Below are 19,581 nucleotides of genomic sequence, written 5' to 3'. Positions count from 1 at the left end.
ACAAAGGTTGCAAGAAACCAATATGATTGATTTAAACTAATTAGCTTCTGCTTGGTGCCAGAGTAGAAGGAGAAATGGGCTCAGGGAGATATTGAGATCACTGAATATAGGTTTCCGTAGAAGTCTACAGCTGAGCTAGACTCCTAACTTCCACTGGTAGCAAATGGAGAGCTGGAGGAGTACAGCTAGGGGAGCTCCAGCTGAAATTGTCTCATCTCAAAGTTGATGGTTGTATATGGCTGGATAAATTGTTCCTCAAAACTCCATTAATTTGATGAAAAGCTCAGTTCAGTTACAAACTTTGACATGGGTGCCATTTGCCATTTTAGATGTCCTGGGATACCCTACCTGGTGAAGGGCAGAGTATCTGTCATCCCCAGAGGATGCTGTAGAGCATGTCAAAAGGCACCTGACCCAAGCCCCTAATGTAAGGTCAGAGGAGTCTCACATCCTTAATTTCAGCTTGGGCCAAGAAATATCCAAAAGTAATAAAACCCCATTCCTTCATGCATTGAACAAACATACATAATTCAGGATAGCTGGCCCTCTCCACTCTCTGCTGAAAACATTAGCAACTGAAAGTGTATCTAAGACTGTTAACTCATGCAGAAAGGCATTAGATCAAATCTGAAAGGTGCTGGCCTCTCTCCTTCCAAATCACTGCTTGGCTTAGTGGAAGCTTTGCCTAAGTACATATTGTAGGGTTAAATTCTGTACTCCTCACTCATCACCAATAAATGTGTATACACAGGAGCTGTAACACTCTGCACTAGTCCAAGATGACATCTTATATTTACACTGGACATTTTTTCCAAATCAAGGTACTTTAAAGTTCCCTGTAAAAGTGCACCTAGAGTGCAGTACTGAATCAGTAGCAAGGAGCAAGCCAAAGTTTCCTTCTCTCAGTGGTTAAAGTTTTGAATGGGTATTTTGCTTCATTCTTCCAGCTTATTATTATGGGAAAAGGAAAAAAATAATTAAGCCGCCAATTGGGGAAAATAACAACATGAAAAGTGGACATGTCAAGCCAGCCAGACGCAGAAAAAGGCGGAAATCCATCTTTGTGCAGAAGAAAAGGAGGTCGTCAGCTGTCGATTTGAATGCTGCAGGCTCTGCAGAGGTATGTGTTGCACTGGGATAAATCAGCAAAAGCCCCCTGGTCCTTTTTTATCTGCTCATCTGCATCTTCCTTTTGAGAGACTTCTCAGCAAACCCCAACAATTCCATCTTCCATTTTGAATCCCTCCTTGCTACTCTGTTCTTCCAAGATGAGACTGGTTTTATTGGGACACTCTGGGGACTTTTACCCTTGTCCATTCTAGAATTAGCAAATAAGAGTTTTTGCTTCCACCTTCATAACGCTCACTAGCTAACATGCTGTCTAATACTATATCTTTGTTTACTTTTGCTTCCTTATAAGCCTGTAGGCAGGCAGATGAGCCTGTTAGATGCTTTTTGCAGCATCTAGGAGAGTGAAGGAGGACTGTGATCCATGTCTAAGATCTCTAAATGCTATAATATATAATAGTAACTCTCAGGCCATTATGGTTTCAAGGGGTTTTATTTTTTCATTAAACATTTGTAATATTTTTGGTTCACAACATCAAACAATAGAAGTGCTAGAAGCTTTAGAAAACAAGCAAATGGTGTGTGCCCCAAATATATGGTATTGGAAGCCTCAGTCTTTCCAGTATGCTGTGTAATATGACGGGATCCCAGCTTCAGCAATGATTCATGTCCAAATACAACCTGAAGCAGACTTAGTTCTCTGTGGACCATTCCCGGGTGGTTTTCCCATGATAGTAATGACAAAGTTCATGTGTGGTTTCCCTTCCTCAGTTGAGTGCCAGTGATTGCTGCTTTGTGCAATGTGAAATAAAACTGATTTAATTAAATTCCCTCTACTTCAGCTGGAGGGGGATATTTTAGGCAGCTTTCAGTTGATTGCTTGCATCTTCATGACTTGGTCCTCATTTAGGTGTAGTTCTGCTTCATTTCCTTAGATTGTACCCGTTTCAAAGGAATTTAAACTGAAATAAACTCATGTTAAGCCTAAAACAACCATTAGCCAAGTTTTTTGACCTTTCAGCCAATATAACTAACTTCATCTAAAATTGCTCTTTCACTTAAGACCTGAGCATATGGCTTGGATGCATGCTCACACTTTGATCAGAGCTAAGCTGTCGAAGTAATTTGGGCCACTTAGGTGTATATAAAGTTAAAAATACACAGTTTCCATCAGTTGGTGTGTGCTTTCAAGCTCTGTATGACAGAAATAACAAGAATCTGGTATAATATCCTTCAAATGGAAATTTGTGCTTCACCTTCAGCAGTTAGGTGTTTGGCTGAAAGCAGGGGAATCTGGGTGAAATCATCTGTCCTGGGTTTTACAGAAATGCCAGCTAAGAAATCAAGTGCAAGTATGCACTTGTACATCCAGTTATTTTTAAAAGGCACCAAAACTTCCTTCCTTTCAATACCAGTGACACCCATGACAATTTGAAGCAAGGTGAAGGTTTAATTTCAAGCCTATTTCTGATTTTATTTCATCTCCAGCAACCTGAATTTCATTTTATCCTTTTAGTATTTTCCATTTCCCCTTCTCATGCACATCTGCAGTGCCACAAGGTTTGAGATGCAAGCCCAACAGAGGAACATTTCATGCCAGATGAGTTATTGCCGTTGACCTTTTGTAAGAAACAGAAAAAGGATTTGTCCACTGTGTATTTTTTTCTTCTACATTTTGTAACAAATCTAAATTGAGGGCTAATCTACTTAGCACTGTAATGAAAATGAGATAATTCGGTTAAAATAAATGTTACCCTGGACCGGCATGGGCACGGGCATGCAGTTTGACCCAGTGCCTTTCGATTTGCTGCTGTATTAATCTCCGAGCCTGGATGCTGTTTCCCTGATGGCCCTTGTGCAGGAGAGTGAAGATGACGAGCCAGATGTGATGGAGGATGAGACGGGAAGCGAGGAAACCAGCTCAGAGCTCCGCGATGACCAGACGGATACTTCCTCCGCCGACGTCCCTTCCGCCAGGCCTCGGCGAGCGGTCACCTTGCGGAGCAGCACCGAGTCAGACAGACCTCCTCCCACGGAGAGAGCCCGACGGAGCCGGAGACCACAGCCCCACTCCTACAGCGAGGCGGAAAAGTGCACGCAAGTCAAGGAAGTGAGTATGCCCATAGGCTTTTACTCCCAATTACTAGCAATATTCTTCCTAAATTAACTTTCAATGCCAAGCCTTCCTCATCTGAGGAGGGCATCCCTGCCCTGGTTCTCCATACGAGGTAGTTTTCTTTATGAGAGCTTTTGGTTTTTTGTAGGAAATTAAGCAAGAAGAGGAAGAGAAGCTCATCCTGGACAGTAATCCCTTGGAGTGGACCGTGACTGATGTCGTGAGGTTTATTAAACTGACCGACTGTGCACCCCTCGCCAAAATATTTCAGGAGCAGGTAGAGGTCTTCATGTAACTCTTCTCTTTGTATCTGTGGTGCTTATTCACATCATAAATAAAAGAGCAGCACATACCACCTTGCTAGCTGGTCCCTGAGCCTTGAGAAAGAGATTATGATCAGACTTTAAGTCCCCTCAGACCAAGCTATAGCACAAATTTTGGCAAGGCATGGAAGCCCTTGGAAACTTGAGTCAGAGGCTTGCCAGATCCTCAGAGAGACCAGGAGCACCCCAGCCGGAGTGCTTGTGAAAAGCAGCGGGTTTAGACCTTTCTTGTTCATGCCAAGGTCCACAGCACCATCCTGTGTTACACAGGGACCTCAGTGTACCAACAGGTAGTGGTTATTTGGTACCTAGCAAACTGTCTCTCCTGGCCACATGGGTTCCACCCTGTTTTAAAATACTGTCCTGGGAAGCAGAAAACTGCTTCTTGAACCCAAAACCGGTTGCCTGAATTTTGTCAAGAACACCTAGATGCTCTAAGTATGTAGACACCTACTTCCCATCTTCATCCCTCTGAAGATCTGGCAGTCAGGCCCTTGGATGACGTAATTTTAGGAGATGCCAAGCATCTCCCCATTAAGCACATAGGTTTGCAGGAGCAGAAGCCAATGCTCTTCATCTCAAGTCAGCGTGAACGTGTAAAATCTATATAGAAACAGCCATTCCTTGGCTAATGAGTAACAGCCACTGCTGAAAGTAAAGGGCAGCGCTAAGAAATCATAGTTAGAAAGAATTAAGTGTGGTTAATCAGGCCATAGCCAGTGGCAGTCAGTGGTATGGCCAACTGCACATTGAACTATCTCTGATTCTTCACCATGAATAACTCTGTACCCAAGTATAGGTGCTTTGACTGGGAGAAGTTGAAATGCAAGTCTAGAGCAAGGCTGAAACACTCCATAGCAAGATGCTGTAGTTGCTGTCACAGCGTGCTCTGACCATTTGTTAATTAGCCTGGAATAATGCCAGGGCTTGAAAGCCAACCCTGTCTCTCCTTTGCCAAAGAGTTTTATGGGGACTTTAATCAAACACAGATGACTGGAGCTTTTCCTTGTGATTTGCAAGGAAGCTCTGGTGCAATGGGCCATGCCATCAAGCTTCAGTGGAGGAAGAACCTGAGCCATGGACAGTCCTGATCAAAGCAGTGCTTAAGGTGTCCAAATCCTCCTTGTGTTTAGTGCTACCTAATCAGGGCTGTCCTGGGGAGTTTATGTTGCCTGTGAGTTACAGTGCTTTTTCTGCACTTAGACTCTGATCCTCCCTAAGGGGTAAAAAGCAGTTTTGTAGCCTGCTCGTCTGCTTCTCAGTACATTAAAGAATAAAGAGGACTTGAGCTCTTAATTAAGAAGAGGATCATAAAGCCAACAGAAATTCCTGATAAAATGGCTTTTGTCTGGAGTGCTAGTTCATGGGCTTTGGTGCATAAATATGCCTGAGGAAGGATGTGATCTCCAGAGATCCCTTCCAGCCTATGCCATTCTGTGACTGTGGGACATTAGAGATTGCAAGGGCTCCGGGTGGTCCAGGCCCCTCTGTCTTGGTTGTTCAGCAGCTGAAGTGGAACAAGGCAGGTCCTGGGTGGACCAGGGGACCCAGCATGGAGCAAGGCAGGCATAAACCTGTGCTGAGCAAATCATGGGCCAAAAGAGGTAGGGGAAGGGTCTGACTTGGCAGTGGGACCAGCTTCGGTTTCTCCATTCAGCTCCCTCCTGTGTCTCCTGGTGTGCTCTCTGCAGCCTCCCCCTTGCCTCAGTTCCTCAGTCATAAAATGGGACTAATCACATCTCTGTGGGCCCTGCAGAGTTTCTGTAGAAGGTGATCCAACATTTCAGCAGCTGGAAGGCTTTTCCCAAACTGGGGGCAAGGTGAGAGCCTACAAAAACACACTAGACAACTTCTGAAAAAGCATCAGGTATCCCAGAGAAAGGAGATGGGCAGCATCAAAGTGGGAGAAAAGGGCAGAAGACAAAAACACCTTTTATTTTTAGGGCAAGCTTCCCTTCTTGCTTCTCCAGACCTGGTTATGCTTTCTGCCCTCCAGAGTCCACAAAGAAAATAATTTTCCCTGTCTTTTTCTTCCCCAGGACATCGATGGCCAAGCCCTTCTGTTGCTGACACTGCCCACGGTGCAAGAATGCATGGAGCTGAAGCTTGGTCCAGCCATCAAACTGTGTCACCAGATCGAGCGAGTAAAAGTTGCTTTCTATGCACAATACGCCAACTGACTGCACTTCTCCATTTGTTTCTGTTCTCCTTCTTGTTCCCTCTCTGTTTTAACATTTCAACTTGTTCAAGGGTTTTTTTCCCCTATCCGTTTTCTTTTCCAAGAACACGTGGAATTGGACGCACTGGGAATTAATCTGTAGGGGGAAAAAAAAAAACCCACAACAAAAAACTAGCAACAAATTGAACTAATTTTTCTGTACTTGTAAAGCACATCGAAAGACTGCTGGCATCTCTCCTTGTGAGCCTTGCCAACCTGTTACGCAATGGTGGAAGGCCAGCACGGATCAGATGGTTTGTCATTTGTTAAAACAAAGGTACCGATGGTAGACGCATTCCCAAGGAGAAGGGTCGGACATTTCTGGATGATGATGGTTTGTCTAGGCCAATTTCTGGACATGAACATTTCTTTTAGCCAACTCTGACACACTTCTTTCATATTGAAATGTAAGTGATCATTTGTAGCATTACCTGGGGTTTACTGCAAATTTGATCTTAGTGATCAATGGGCTTTTTTTCTCCTGCCTCTCCAGTCTTACAAAAGGAAAAAGTGTTATACCAGTCATACACTGTTTGTTGTTCCTGAGCGATTTGTAAAAGAGAACTCAACCCACGGTCTCCGTACGGTATCAGACAAAACTGCAGCGAACTGACAGGGGTGCAGCAAGACATAGAGTGTAGTAATGTGTCCTGAGCCGCACTGGCTGTGCATGAGAAGCTGAATGTCTCTGTGATGGGGTCTGTACAGTATTCCATTCTTGTAAAGGAACATGCATGAAACCTTTCATAGTCAAGCCCATCCTCTTAAATCCAAGTCAGTTTAAAGGCCTGACTTTGAGCCCCATGGGGTGAAAAAAAAAGGCTATTCAGATTTAATGATGAGACTGTTCAGTGAACGCTGGTTTCATTTGCACCTTCGTGAATCTGGTTGCTAGGTGGGAATAAAAAGCATCAATGTTTTCAGGCTGTGTACGCCACGGTGCTCTAGACCAGCTGAGGATCTGGCCCAATGCAGTTTATATAAAGCCCCCAGACTGTACCAGTGCCACCCTGGACAGTGAAATTAGGGGCTTGCTTCATGCCAAGCAGAGTAAGCACCAGGGAGGGTGAAGAAATGGGTCGGGCACCTTGGGTTTGCCTCAGCTCTATTTATAGCAGAAGTATTTCCCATTTAGTTTGCTGGAATATATGACCCCCATTAGTCCCGTGTGTTGAGCCTGAATTTGCTGTAACTCAGCAGAGGTTGGCGGCATCACATTGGTGTCAAATTCTCCCAAAACCAAGAACCAAACCAGGACCAAGTCTGAATTTTGCTCTGACTTCAAGGTGCAAGTGAATCCCTCCCACAAAAAGTGCATTGGATGGTTCGTGCTGAGATTTAGCCTGATTTCATAGGAGAGCACTGACTTCAGCAGACTTTTGTTCTCAAACCATAAACAGACTCCGGTTCCCTGGCCTCAGGGAACCCACCTTGGAAATTGTACACAGCTCTGTTACAATGCTGTGATGCCAAAGCCCACTCAGTGAAGATCTCTTTAAAAAGAAATACCATTTCTAGCCCTAAATCTGAAGGCAGTGCTTATGGCCAGATAACCCCCACCTCAAGCACTTACCATATGGCGACAGCAAACTTGGACCAGATAATCCTGCTGACCACCATGTGCTCAAAAAAACCTACTGACCAACACCAGGCTATAGCTGCTGCTTTCTCCTTCATCAGTTTCCTCCTTAAAATCTTTGGATTGAAGAAGGAAAGACTCAGAAAGAAATATTCTGGACTACACCTGTATGTGCACTAGGGCATGTGTTAGGCAAGAAGTACTGACTGCATTTGCCGTGCATCACTGGGGACTTCCTTTCAGTGAGTTTCCTGATTTGCTACTGAGGAATGTGATGGGTACAACCGCTTCAGGCTGGGCCAGATCCTGCCGACTCCTGAGACTTCATCAAAAATTTTCTTACATAGGAGATCAGCAGGACTGGATCTGTTCTCAGCTGTTGTCTTGTACTGAAGATCTTCTTGTTCAAGTTTTAATCAACCGAAGGGAAAAGTAGTCACCTCTGCATCAAATGGTTTTCTTTTGTTTCTCAGAAATCCAGGAATAGGGTTCTGTAGTGGTGCAAACATTCAGAACCTGGGGTTTAGACTGGATTTCCTACTGACAGTAGCAGTGGACTGTGTCTGTGCAACTGGTTTGATAACTATTCTGGATCCCTCTTAGGGTCCTGTAAAAACGTTGTTCCTTGTTTTGTCTCTGAAGACAGAAGGATTGTGCCCAGCAAAAGGAGAGCACAGCTGAGAAAAACAGGGAGGGTGCTGCTCCCAGCTCCTCCTTGCTTCAGCCCAGTCCTTCCGATGGCTGGTATAACATCTGTCAGCAGGAGATAGCTCTCAAAAGACTGCTGTCAGGAGAACTGGCGTATGAGGACATTTCAAGGAAGGGAAGCAGAATGGCTGTTTGCTAAACAGCATCCCAGCACTGATCCTTTATTTACCACATCCACCTTCTTCTGAGCATCCTTTGCTGCTCTGATGTTCTTGGAGTTTCTGGCCACTGGGATTTGTTAGAGACATTTAACACTTCCTGGGACACGTTGCAAAAACATTGTTTTCTCCATCAGCCTTGTAACTGTAGATATTCCTATGGCAGCTAACTACTCATGGAGGCACGGTCGGGGAGCAGACAGCCACAGACTCTTGAGAGCAACAGCTCTGATGTTGGCCAAGCAGGGGATGGGTCAAGCATTGAGCCCAGCATATGGGAGTCTTTACTGATTGTTCAGGGAAGTTAAATCGTATTTTAAACTAACCTATTAAACAAAAAAAAGAGTTTTCATTTTAGCTTGCGCCGGCTCTTTTATTTCCTCAGGTTTCTCTCTCCTCACCGTTTGTCATTCAATTTATTGTTCTTCAGTGTCATCTCATTTACCAATCACTCTCTGTCCTTTTGGAGAAGCTGATAACCTGAAATTGTTATCCTAAAATTACCTTGGGTGGTAAATGCTTTATTATTTCTTTTAGTCTGCAGGTTGGGAAGAAATAGGGGATTGGGCTACTGTTGTCTGTTGCACTGATTGCCTTCCAGAAAAGCTGGAGCTGAACTTCTTAGACAATTTTTTAAGCAAGTGGGAAATGGACTGTGTGTAGTTTAACTGGACAGTATACTTGGATTGTCGCTTACAGCTTGAGCAGAGATCAGAAGGAACTACTTACTCTTGCCTGCATGTCATTTCAATTCTGGAACATTAGCAAGGCTTTGGAGTAATGTACTTCAAAAAATATGTTGGAAACCCGACCTTGCCTAGGGTAAAACATCACTTTACTTTACAATGTAGAAGTATAAGCCACTGGAAGGTTTTTTTTTTGGTCCAGCCCTGGTTCTGAGTTACATTCAGAGCTGATGCAACTTCACAGATACACTGATGACATTGCTGAAGCCACATCTTCTCCCCACCCTGTTCTGAATTTGGCATCCGGGCCTGAAGTTTGTTGTGTTATCAGCTACAAAAGGCCACCACTGTGAAGTGCTGAACTCATGATTGTCCAAGACCATTACCAAGGGCTGAGGAGCAACCCTGCTGTTGCTTTTGGGCTGTTGGATGCTGAACTTCAGCATATTCACACAGACCACTTTGCTCCCACAAGAAGGGTGTGCAGGCACCTGTTATAGGCCTCTCTTCAGGCATAGGACCAAGGATGGGCATTTCTGGAGCAAAAGTAGGGGGTTGAAGAGTGTGTGGTACCTGCCCATCTTCATCTGCACGGGCTTCTTTTGAGCTTGCACTCAGTCAGGTTGAACAGATCCATGGGCAGGTCCCTGCTCCCTTCCCAACCCCTCAGCACTTACCTTGACAGAATCAGCCAATTCCCAGTCTGCAGGCCTGAAGAACCAGTCTCTGAAATTGGATTAAAGCAGTAACTTAGGGGAATGTCCATGATTCCCTGGCTGGTTGTCATGCCTTCCTCCTGCTGTCATGGATGCTCCTCTCCCACCTTGAAGAAAAATGCTCTTTGGTTTCAGAGCTCTTCTTCCCTTTCCAGCTTGAAAACACAGCTCCCATCCACACTCCCTTTTTTTTCTCAATGCCAGGATGACCAAACCCTGGCTTTTTCTACCTCTCAGAGGAGTGATGGCCTCTCAGCTCTCAGAAGGATTTCAGGGTCTCCAGCTCCACCGTGTTAACCATATGCAATAGCCCTGGATAGTTTGGTCCTGCAGGGTGCAGGAAACCTCCTAGAAATACTGTGTGTCCTCAGTAACCACTGAAATCAGGGCAAATGGTTACACACCCTGTCCTTAGTGAAGCATCTAGCAGATGCATATCCTAGCTGAGATGGCCTGACCCACACTGTCAGAGGTATTAGAATGTCTGCTAGGATTTACAAAGTTTCTCAGTAAGATAGACACCTAAAACCCATTAATATTTCACTCTGGATAAACAGCTAATTTGCCTTAAACTGGAAAGTCACCATTCCTTGGCTTTAACCTTCAACCTTTTGCAGTCCCCAGGTGCCTGGTGTGGAGCAAACACCATCTCAGCTCTTTGAAGGCAAACCAGACACTGTTGGGCTGCCATAGTCAACATTTGGTCACCTGAAAAGCCTGCCTTGGTCTTTTAAGGGCATAAAATTGAATTTGGCAGTGCTGCAATGCCATCTCAATGTTTTAGAAGCTCGGTGCCATCAGGGCACTTCAAATACTTTTTGCTTTTCTGGTGCAGTGCATCTCGAAAATGATGAACTCAGACTGTTCCTCCCATTTCCAAATTCAAGTGCCAAAAGGGAAGAACATGCTGCAACTGAACACCATTAAAACCAGCTTTATTACATGTGGATAAATATAGTCTCAAGGGCTCCATTTTGGTGCTAAGATATGTCATTCTGTATTTTCCATTGCTTGGGATTACAAAGCTGATTCCCTACTCCAGGAGGTATTTTCTGTAATCAGCAACGTCTTAAGCATTAGTATTTTATTTTTTTTCTTGTGACTGTAGATTTTTTAACTCAGATACACTCAACAAATACCCCCCTCCCAATCATGTGAGTTTTGGAGAAGCTTTATACAGTATATTTATGTAAAAACTCTTTCAAAATGTGGGTGCATGTGTATTTTCCCCTCAATAGTACTCTTCATCGCATCAGCTGACCCAGAACTAAGGGAATCTGTTACTCAGGATCTGATCCAGAAGTAACCAAGGTTAGTGAAAGGGTCCTCACAGATGTGTGGGCTGTGGGACCAGGTCTTCACCAAATTCTTTCACTTAGAAGTCAAAAAGCATGCAGTTAATTAACATAAAATTTAAATCCCTCCTTCTCCTAGCAGGCAGAAATCCAGCTGAAATCTGCCAGACTTAACAAGAGAGGACTCATGTCCTTAGGTGCTCATGACCTCCAAAAAAGGAGCAGAAGCATTTAATATTCTCATTTATTCTTTGGTACAATATTCCAGCAAAGAGTGAGAATTATCTTAATGGCTGCATTTACAATATGAGCCAGTCATCAAAGATGGAAGTTTTACAGCCCAGTAGTCCTTTAAATGTCTGCAGAAGAAGAGTGGTTTTGCAATGGTTTGGTGCCATGCACTGGAATTCTCTTGCAGAAGAAGACACATGAACTGTACAAAACCAACATGGATCATAGTTTTAAATACTCATGGCCTTTCTCTTGTTTTAGTCTTTTTATCGATCATCACACTATAGATGAGCACGGGGGTGTTTTGTTGACAAGCAGTTAGGTCAGGTGAGACAAGGAGGTTTCGCTTCAACACCTTGTTGGAGGAATCATCCGTGCAGCCTGGAGGGCAGATGGTCCCCACAGCTCACTGTGGAGGGACAGATGTTTCCAGTGATGCTGTTGCTGGATAGGTCACATACTCCAAGTAGCCTGATGCAGCAGGTCAACTGCCATGTGGCTGCCTACCCACAGATATTCCTGGTCTTGATGACTGCCAAGGACATGGAAGAGGGGAGGGAAGGTTTCAGGGAAGGAGAGAGGTTGGAGTTCTGGGCTTGAGATACCTTTGTGGAGAGGGACCTCTTACAACAGGGAAGCACAGCTATGGTCCATGAGCATCATTCCTGAAGGCTTCTCTGAGTCTTTTTCACAGCAAAGATGCTTTGAGCCCCAACAGGGGCCAGGTGAGAGGAAGGAATGAAGCTGGCAATACACTCAGAGCTGCAATGCTGAAAGGTTCAGCATACAACAAAGCAGTGTTTTCTTTTCCCAGTGGAGATACAGAGATTTGGCTCAGGTGGCTCTATGCTCCTTGGCTGGATAATAGTGAAAATCAGTCTTTCTTCCTTGTACCCAACTCCTGTGCGTCTTCTGGGCCTGGGGGGCTGAGGAACCTCCTCTTGCACCTTTCAGACCTCCATAGGAAATGTCAGGGCCTAAAACTTGAGCTCTCTCCCGTAGAAAAAGGTGACATTGCCCTGAGTTCAGCTTGTGGGTCTACAAAACACTCAGCTCTGTGTTACGATGTGATAGGACGAAAGTGATCATTCCCAAGTCACCCCACCTGCCTGTTGCTGCTCCAGTCTCACCAGAGATTATGGATGTTATATCTGCTTATAAATGTATGCATTGGCTTTCCTAATCCCTGTTCCGTCAAACCTGGTCAGGATGTGCCAACACGAGCAGTTATTCCAGCAGACTTCACCTTCAGGGACCTGCTTGCTAGAAAACACTCACCTGGGGAACAGTATCATGACAGTTTCATGTACAGAGGCAGGGATATTAAGTACAGCCAGGCATTTGCTGCAGTGTGGTCCAACAGAGGTGGAAGTCTCAAGTGCAGGCTTTGAAGGGAGTTGAGTCTTCTTGTGTACCATGGTAGGACAAGGCAAGCACTTCAACCCTGTCTCTTATGGAACAACAGAAATTAGCTCCACAACCAGCAGTTACGGTCCGTTCATGGTGATGCGCGTTGGAAGCCTTTGAATTGTTTTGCATTCCAGTTTGTACTGAAGATTTGATTCAAAGTTTGTGTATATAATCCCTTTGGTGTGTTACAAATACATATGTATGTATATATATATGTATATATGTGTGTGTGTGTATATGTATGTGTATATATATACATATAAATCAACGCTGGTGTTTTTACTTTTTAAAGTTCACAGGGCAAAGGGCATGTTGTTAGTTTGCTGTAAGATTCTATTCTGTATATATGTTTTCATATAAATAAGTGAAAATCTATATTCAGAGTTATATTTTAATTTTTATTCAAAATGAAATAAATCCCCTTTTTACTTGAAACAATTGTAAGCCACATTGTTAATAAAGTAACAATAAATCATATCCCTCTGCAGGGTAGTTTTTTGTTTGGCTGGGCAGTGAGGGTTGCGTTTTGATGTATTTATTTGGTTCATCCCTGAGGAGGTAAGGTGAGAAAGTAATCTGCTTGGCTTCACTGCTAATACCAACTTATCTCCATCTTGAGTGACCTCATGCATCTTCTAGGACAGGCCAGTCTGAATTTGTCCCTTGTGGTGTTAGACACTTACAGAGGCATCTCTGGAGGCTCCCGTTCTGTCCCTAGAGGGAAGCACCTCTAGTAAGCTTTAGGTTGGCCAAATCAAATCACCCTAGGGAACTGCCTCTTTTCAGTGCCTTTGGAAGACATCTAGAAAAGGTGAACTCTTCGTTTAGGTTAATACCAAGAGAGGATGAACCTAAGCCAGTAGCCAGTCTACATGGATGGATGTAGATAGACATTAGCTGTGGTTGCATCCCTTAGAGCATAATGGACACACAACAGTATGACTTCCAGGCAATGCAGGCTCCTGTCCAAGCAGAGGTGTGTCTCCACATCTATGTGCTCTGCACGCTCCACACCCCAGCCTTGATGAATGTGCCCAAGCTGAGTGGACCACAGTCTTGCCCTCACTGAGCCCCCGAACCCCCAGGGAGGTGCAACAGTCTCCCTAGCTCAACCCTCCATAGATGCCAAGCTGCAGGGTTTGGGTTTACGTGCCTGTAAATTCTTCCCAGAAGCAGTATGGCAGAAATGAAACAAGAAAGATGGTGGGTGGGTGAGGAGACACAAGAGCATCCGAGGACCTTTTAGGAGAGTGACAGGGAGCAGGGTGAGAGACAGGAATCAAGGTAATGCAATGAGCAACAGACAAAGAAGGATGTAGTGAGAGAGGAGCTGACGGTGGCAAGACAAGAATTGCAGCAGAGCCACAGCACATGGGGTAACGACACACAAAACAGAACTTCCCAACCTGCACAGCAGCCATTGAACATGGGGGGAGCCATCCCGCGGTGGTGGAAAAGAGCTATTTGTGGAATCCAAAAGGTGGGCTGCAGAGACAGTGACATGCTTTGCAAAAGAAAACCTTGTATTTCTTACATGTTTCATATAACATTTTCTCTGCAGTTACAGTGGAGGAGCATAAGTTCCAGCTTTGCAAGTGAGTCATCTTGCCTTTCAGACCTCTCAATGGCATCCTGAGTCCTGCCCAGAAAGTCTTTATTTGTTGGGCTAGCTTGGCTACCAGGCATTTGCCGTTGGTCTCATCACCCATCCCCTCTGCCCCAGTGAAAGTAGGGTAGTGCACACCCTGAGACAGCAGTGTTGCATCCATTGATGTGTGCATGGGAGAAAGTGAGCACAGTCTACAGAATTAGCTAACAAGAACTTGGATGACCCTCATTTTGTTTTTGCTCCGTCAGTCCCATTCAGATGTCTCTTGTGGATACAGCAAAAGGGAAGAAACAAAATTGCTCCTTCCATGGTCCACCATTTCTCTTAGTTCATCAAGACTGGCTATTTTTTTAGCAGGCGAAAAATACAACCATGGGCAAGCAAGTGGGTTTAGGGTGATTTACAAAAGGATCAAACCACCGGAAAGATTTTTTTTTTACAATGTGAACAAAGTCTTGGGATGGAAATCCCTCTGTGTTACTCATTATGACACTGTAACCACAGCCCATGCTTTGGGAAGGACAAAAGTGCAGATAATCAGAAGTGAGCTGTCCGAACAGCCTTAAAAATAAAGCATCAGATCAATGGACAGTGATGTGTGTTGACATGCAGCTTGCTAGACCACAGAAGTCCTCACTGAAAGGTGATGCAGAGAATGGGAAGGATTTATACAAGGAAATAATTCTGAGCTAAGTCTGATGGCAACATAAAACTAAAAGAGCAAAAGCTTGAATGTTTTATGATATTCTTCAGAGTCCAGAGGTGAAAATAAATCCATGTATCTCCCTGCAGCTTATTACATAGTCATTTAAAAGTAATGCAAAGGTCAGACACTGGTTTTTAAATTTCTGCCCCAGCTCAGGGAAGACATGCTCAGAGCTCTGCAAAGAGCTATTTTTTGAAGAATGTAATGGAAAGTGATTTTAGTAAAACGCTGGCAAGATATTCCAACTAAGCTCCTTGAAATTAATGACCAACACATGAAATATAGTTGCCATATATAATTTCCTCAGGGAAAAAAGATCTACCAGCCTTGCTTCTGACATCACAGACCAAGATTTGAAGATGCCTCTATTTTTAGTGTTGCAGTTTTTCATCCACAATTAATTTGGGAAACATTTCTAGATACTTCACCTGATTTGTGGACACAGTCAAGCACTCATGTAAGCAGCAGTATGAAGACCAACATGTAGTCAACTACTCCATTAAAGAAGACCTACAAAAATAAAGTTGGATATTCAGGTCTCTGAGGAAACACCATCTTTCTTTTCTGTATACAGAATGAACAAAAAAAGGTACGTAGCTCTATTTCATTCCTAGGGCTTTTAGACAGACTTTCAAGACAAATAATTATTGTTTTTAATAACCATATTGTTGCTGCTACCGCTACTTTTGTTAGCATTGTTATTGCTTTTTTAATTTCAAGATTCATGCCTTTCAGTGAAATTTAATGATGCTCAAAGTCCCTCTACTGCTACAATATTTACTTAAGAATGATGTACCTCTTGCTATAGTGTCTGTACTCAATTACCATAAGTTGATTTTATAACTGTATCTCAGCCAAAGTTGTAATTACACTGTCTTCTCTAATAAGTCATAAAAACTTAAATCCAGAGAAAAATAGTGCTGCAGGACACTTTGAGGTGTCAGCTTGACTGTTTCCCCTCTACAAGGCAGGACCAAGCAGACAAATCTTATTCCTATTTGGCATTTTTTTAACCTGACCTTCGAATGAGTGTCAAAATAAGACCTCCAGCAACAAGTGATTCCCCAGCAGTTCTACAGCATATAAAAAAAAGTGATGGCATTTGGATGATGAAGTGTAATATTCCCAGGCAAAACTACTGATCTCATGTTGCCATTGAATGGCCATTTAGTTTTGAAAAGCTCAATGTAACTAGTGATTAACGTAGCAATTAATAAAAGTAAAAGCAGAAAATTCACAGTTAAGATGGATTAGATTTCAAGTAAGCAACTGTGTGATAATAATTTCCATCATGAGTCCTTAGCTGGGGAGGTAGAGCATACGATCTGGAGGTTACAGCAGACGACGGTACTACAGCTGACTTCCCTGCAATACCTAGTGCTGCCATCATTGTGCTTGTGTCTCTGGAGAAGTCATCTCTGGAAATAAAGCTTTGTTACACAGAGTTCCCAGCTTGTGTCCAGGCAACTCAGTGGCCCACTGACTCACATCCATGCTGGTGAAGAAGGTCAGGTCCAAACCTGCAAGGGCTAAACAGTAGGGTTTGCCCAGCCATTCCTAATGCTGAGTTGGTGAGTCAGGGAAGAGCTGTTAGCCATAAAGAGGAGTAGATGGGCTTGATTGGCAGTCAGTCTCAAGTGCTTCTGAATTAATTGGATGCTCTCCCATGCCATTTTAGGGAATACAATACCTATGATGGACATAGGATGGGAATGCTTGAGCCATGCATTCCTTCCAGGCATGATAAAACAGTCTTCTTTAGTGGACAACTCCCTCTAGCTAGAGAGAGAGCTAGGAAGAGCCGTTAGCTCCTGAAAGAGCTGTTAGCTCTTGATATTCCTGCTCTAGGTGGGATTTCCAAAGTGATGGCTCTCTGGAACCTGCCTTTTGTTCCCAGGAGAAGACGACTTTGACCACTTTCCTGACTCAGCCCAGGATTAACAGCAATCTTTTATTCTCTGACCCAAACAGAGCTTTTAAGACCCCCTTTTTGTTAACACATGTAAACCTAAAAAAAAATCTTCGTAAGAACCAACGTAAGTTTTTCATGTAAATGCAGAGTCTGCACATAGCAAAAGGTAGAATAGTAGAAGAAAGGAAGGAAAGCAAGTAGGTCCAAACCCAATACCAGGGACCTTGACTCCACTCACCACAAAACTTAAGAACAGATATAATTCTCCTAACTTTACTCATATGAGAAGGTGAAGTTTTCTCATATTTGAATGTGTAGGCACCGTTTGAACTAATTTCCCCAAATCAGCTTCATTTTTGCAGTCTTTCTGAGTGTGCCTGTGGCTCTTAGTCACATGCAAAAGCTCTATACCTAACAGCTTTTCCATACTGGGGCTATTGTAGATAACAGGTTAAAGTCCTGTTGTTTTAGGTACAGATTGCTCTGTTATGTACAACTCTCCTTCCCCTCCGATAAGAGTGAAGGACATCACTATGGTCCTCTTGCTGACATTACCCACACAGCAGCCACCCATTTCTGTGAAATTTTCCAGCTGATTGACATAGCTAAGTCAAAAGTGGAGGAACTACTGTTGGTATGTGCTTAGTCTGGGGTTTGCTGCTGCTATTTCAGATGTGAAACATGCCCACATGTTGGAAAGCCCACTCTGTCTTTCCATATGTATCAGCTGGACATATAGAAGGAACAAGCCTGTCTCTGTAAACCCCTCTCCTACACATGCAGACACACTCAGAGCACTTGGGAGACATTCCCTGCCAAGGCAATTTGCAGTCTCTCGCAATGAGACCTAGCGAAAGGCGAGGACCTTTTCAGGGGAGGAAAGTGTTATTATCACTTTCATGGACTTGTCACTGAGACCTGGAGACCTTGCAGCAGTCAGGAACCTTGCTCCCACTGGTTTAAGGTGAGATCACACATGTCTCTAGGGAAGAGTGTGCTGGGGGAGATCACCACATCAAAATGCAATCAGTACTCTGAAGTTCACTTTTGTCCATAGCTGGAAGGACCCTCGAACATCCAAACTGTAAATCTTTAAGCTTGAGTTTGCACAGGAAACCTGCAATCTGAGCTCCTGGATGTATGGTTGACCTTAACTGGATTTTACGAATGCAGCTTTCTTCTACTTTATAGCCTCCACAGCAGGAATTTACCTAGCCAAGGAAGGCTTGAGCACAGCATGTCCCCAACTACAATCACTCAATGCTCTGCTGCTGAGTCCCAGGCCTTTGGCTCCTCATTTTCATGCTCTGTCATGAAGATGATAGAGATAAGCACAAAAGGAGAGAAGAGCTGGGAGCCTGGACACCATCTGAGGACAGCTCTGCCTCAAAGGACCTACATTAGGTTGAATTAAAGCCCTAAAGTGTCACCTTTTTTGGGGAAAAATATCCCTCATTTTGTTCTGTGCTTGTCTAGTATCTACAACTGCTGATGCCTTGGAGCTTGACTTCATTTTCAGCCCATGTTATTACAAGTAATAAATAAAGTAATGAGAATGTCTTCCACCAAGAACTTGGAATAAATTCATACACCTCTTTCCAGTGGGAAAGTCCTGTTGTCCTCTCTCAGCACATTAACCACTGAGGCAGACCAAGATGTTCTTGCCCTTCACACTGCATGGCGGTGCAAAATTGGGAATCCTTTTCCCCATTTCCCCTGCTTAAGGGTCTCCAGTGCACCTCAAAAGCCAATTTAAAACCGTCCCTCTCCGTCAGGTGGCTTGGAACACTGTGTCCCTAAGAGGGCAGTTGGGATGGTACCTTGGTCATGGCATTTCTGGGTGAAATCTGAATTTTTGTGAGAGACACTGTAGCTGTGGGAGGGCAGGGCAGAAAGGAACTGGTCCAGACCCAAATATTTTTGGCAATGAGGTGGGTGGAGGAAAAGGTTATGCTCACACATCTCAAATAAGGTCCTTGGCAAGATGTGCAGATGCAGCAATGACCAAAGCTTGGGATGCATGTGATGGAGGGGTCTGGTCCATATCTAGTCAAGACTGTCATTCCTTTAACTTTAAAAGAAGCTGGAGCCAGCCAGGATGCCTAGTGCCTGATGGGATGGGCAACAGGATGGGAAGGAGAAGAGATGGAAAGTGGAGAAGAGGCTGGAAATTAAACTGCAGACTGCTGAATGATGCACACAATGTTAGGGGATATTGTTTTCTGCCATGATTCCTCTGAAACCCAGTACAACATGTTCTGAAGTGTGTTTCGAAGTTTTATTTCTCTTCTGGGTATGAAGCTGCTATTGCACAGGCATTGAAGTTGCTTTTGGGGGGCTTTTTCTTTCCTTTTTTTTTTTTTTTCCTTTTTAATTCCTTTAATAAGAAGCAGCTTTCTGTTTCCATTTACAACTGTTAAGCTGCAGTGCCTATGTGCGTGCATTTCCATGTGTGAGAGTCTCCAGTCCATTGTGAAACACAAACCAGAATATCAAGTCTTTGCATTTCCTTAGATCGCTTTTTATCTGATATTGAATTAAGTAAAGGGCTTAATGTTCAAAGTGGTGTTTTGGGAGTTACTCGCACAAATTCTGTTATTGCTGTTAATGGGATTTGTGCAGATTGCTTTGAAGATCAGTCCCTTAATGTAGACTAGGAAAAGACATTCTAAACTGTAACTTATTTCAGACAAATCTATCTTTAATTTTTACCAGTAGAGCATTAGAGACGTGAGACAAAGAAGTATTTGCTGCATTTTTTCATATATTAGCATTACTGACAGGCACATGAAGACAGGTTTGGTTCAGATAATCAGGCAGATACTTTGCTGAATTCTTAGAAGTGG

The 19,581-nt window shown here is 43.7% G+C and overlaps 1 protein-coding gene across 1 annotated transcript in view; it reads left to right on the top strand.

Annotated features, from left to right (window-relative positions):
- The window catches only part of SFMBT2 (Scm like with four mbt domains 2), a 100,945-nt gene extending 95,258 nt beyond the window's left edge, over positions 1 to 5,687 (top strand). Inside the window, exons 17-20 of the mRNA XM_072865683.1 lie at positions 948 to 1,120; positions 2,930 to 3,178; positions 3,333 to 3,461; positions 5,547 to 5,687. Of these exons, the coding sequence (XP_072721784.1) occupies positions 948 to 1,120; positions 2,930 to 3,178; positions 3,333 to 3,461; positions 5,547 to 5,687 (692 nt within the window). The remainder of the gene's footprint in view (positions 1 to 947; positions 1,121 to 2,929; positions 3,179 to 3,332; positions 3,462 to 5,546) is intronic.
- The last annotated feature ends 13,894 nt before the right edge of the window (positions 5,688 to 19,581 follow it).

This window comes from Ciconia boyciana, chromosome 1 (genome assembly GCF_034638445.1).
Source record: "Ciconia boyciana chromosome 1, ASM3463844v1, whole genome shotgun sequence".
Lineage (NCBI taxonomy): Eukaryota > Metazoa > Chordata > Aves > Ciconiiformes > Ciconiidae > Ciconia > Ciconia boyciana.
This window is presented reverse-complemented; position numbering and strand designations above follow the sequence as displayed.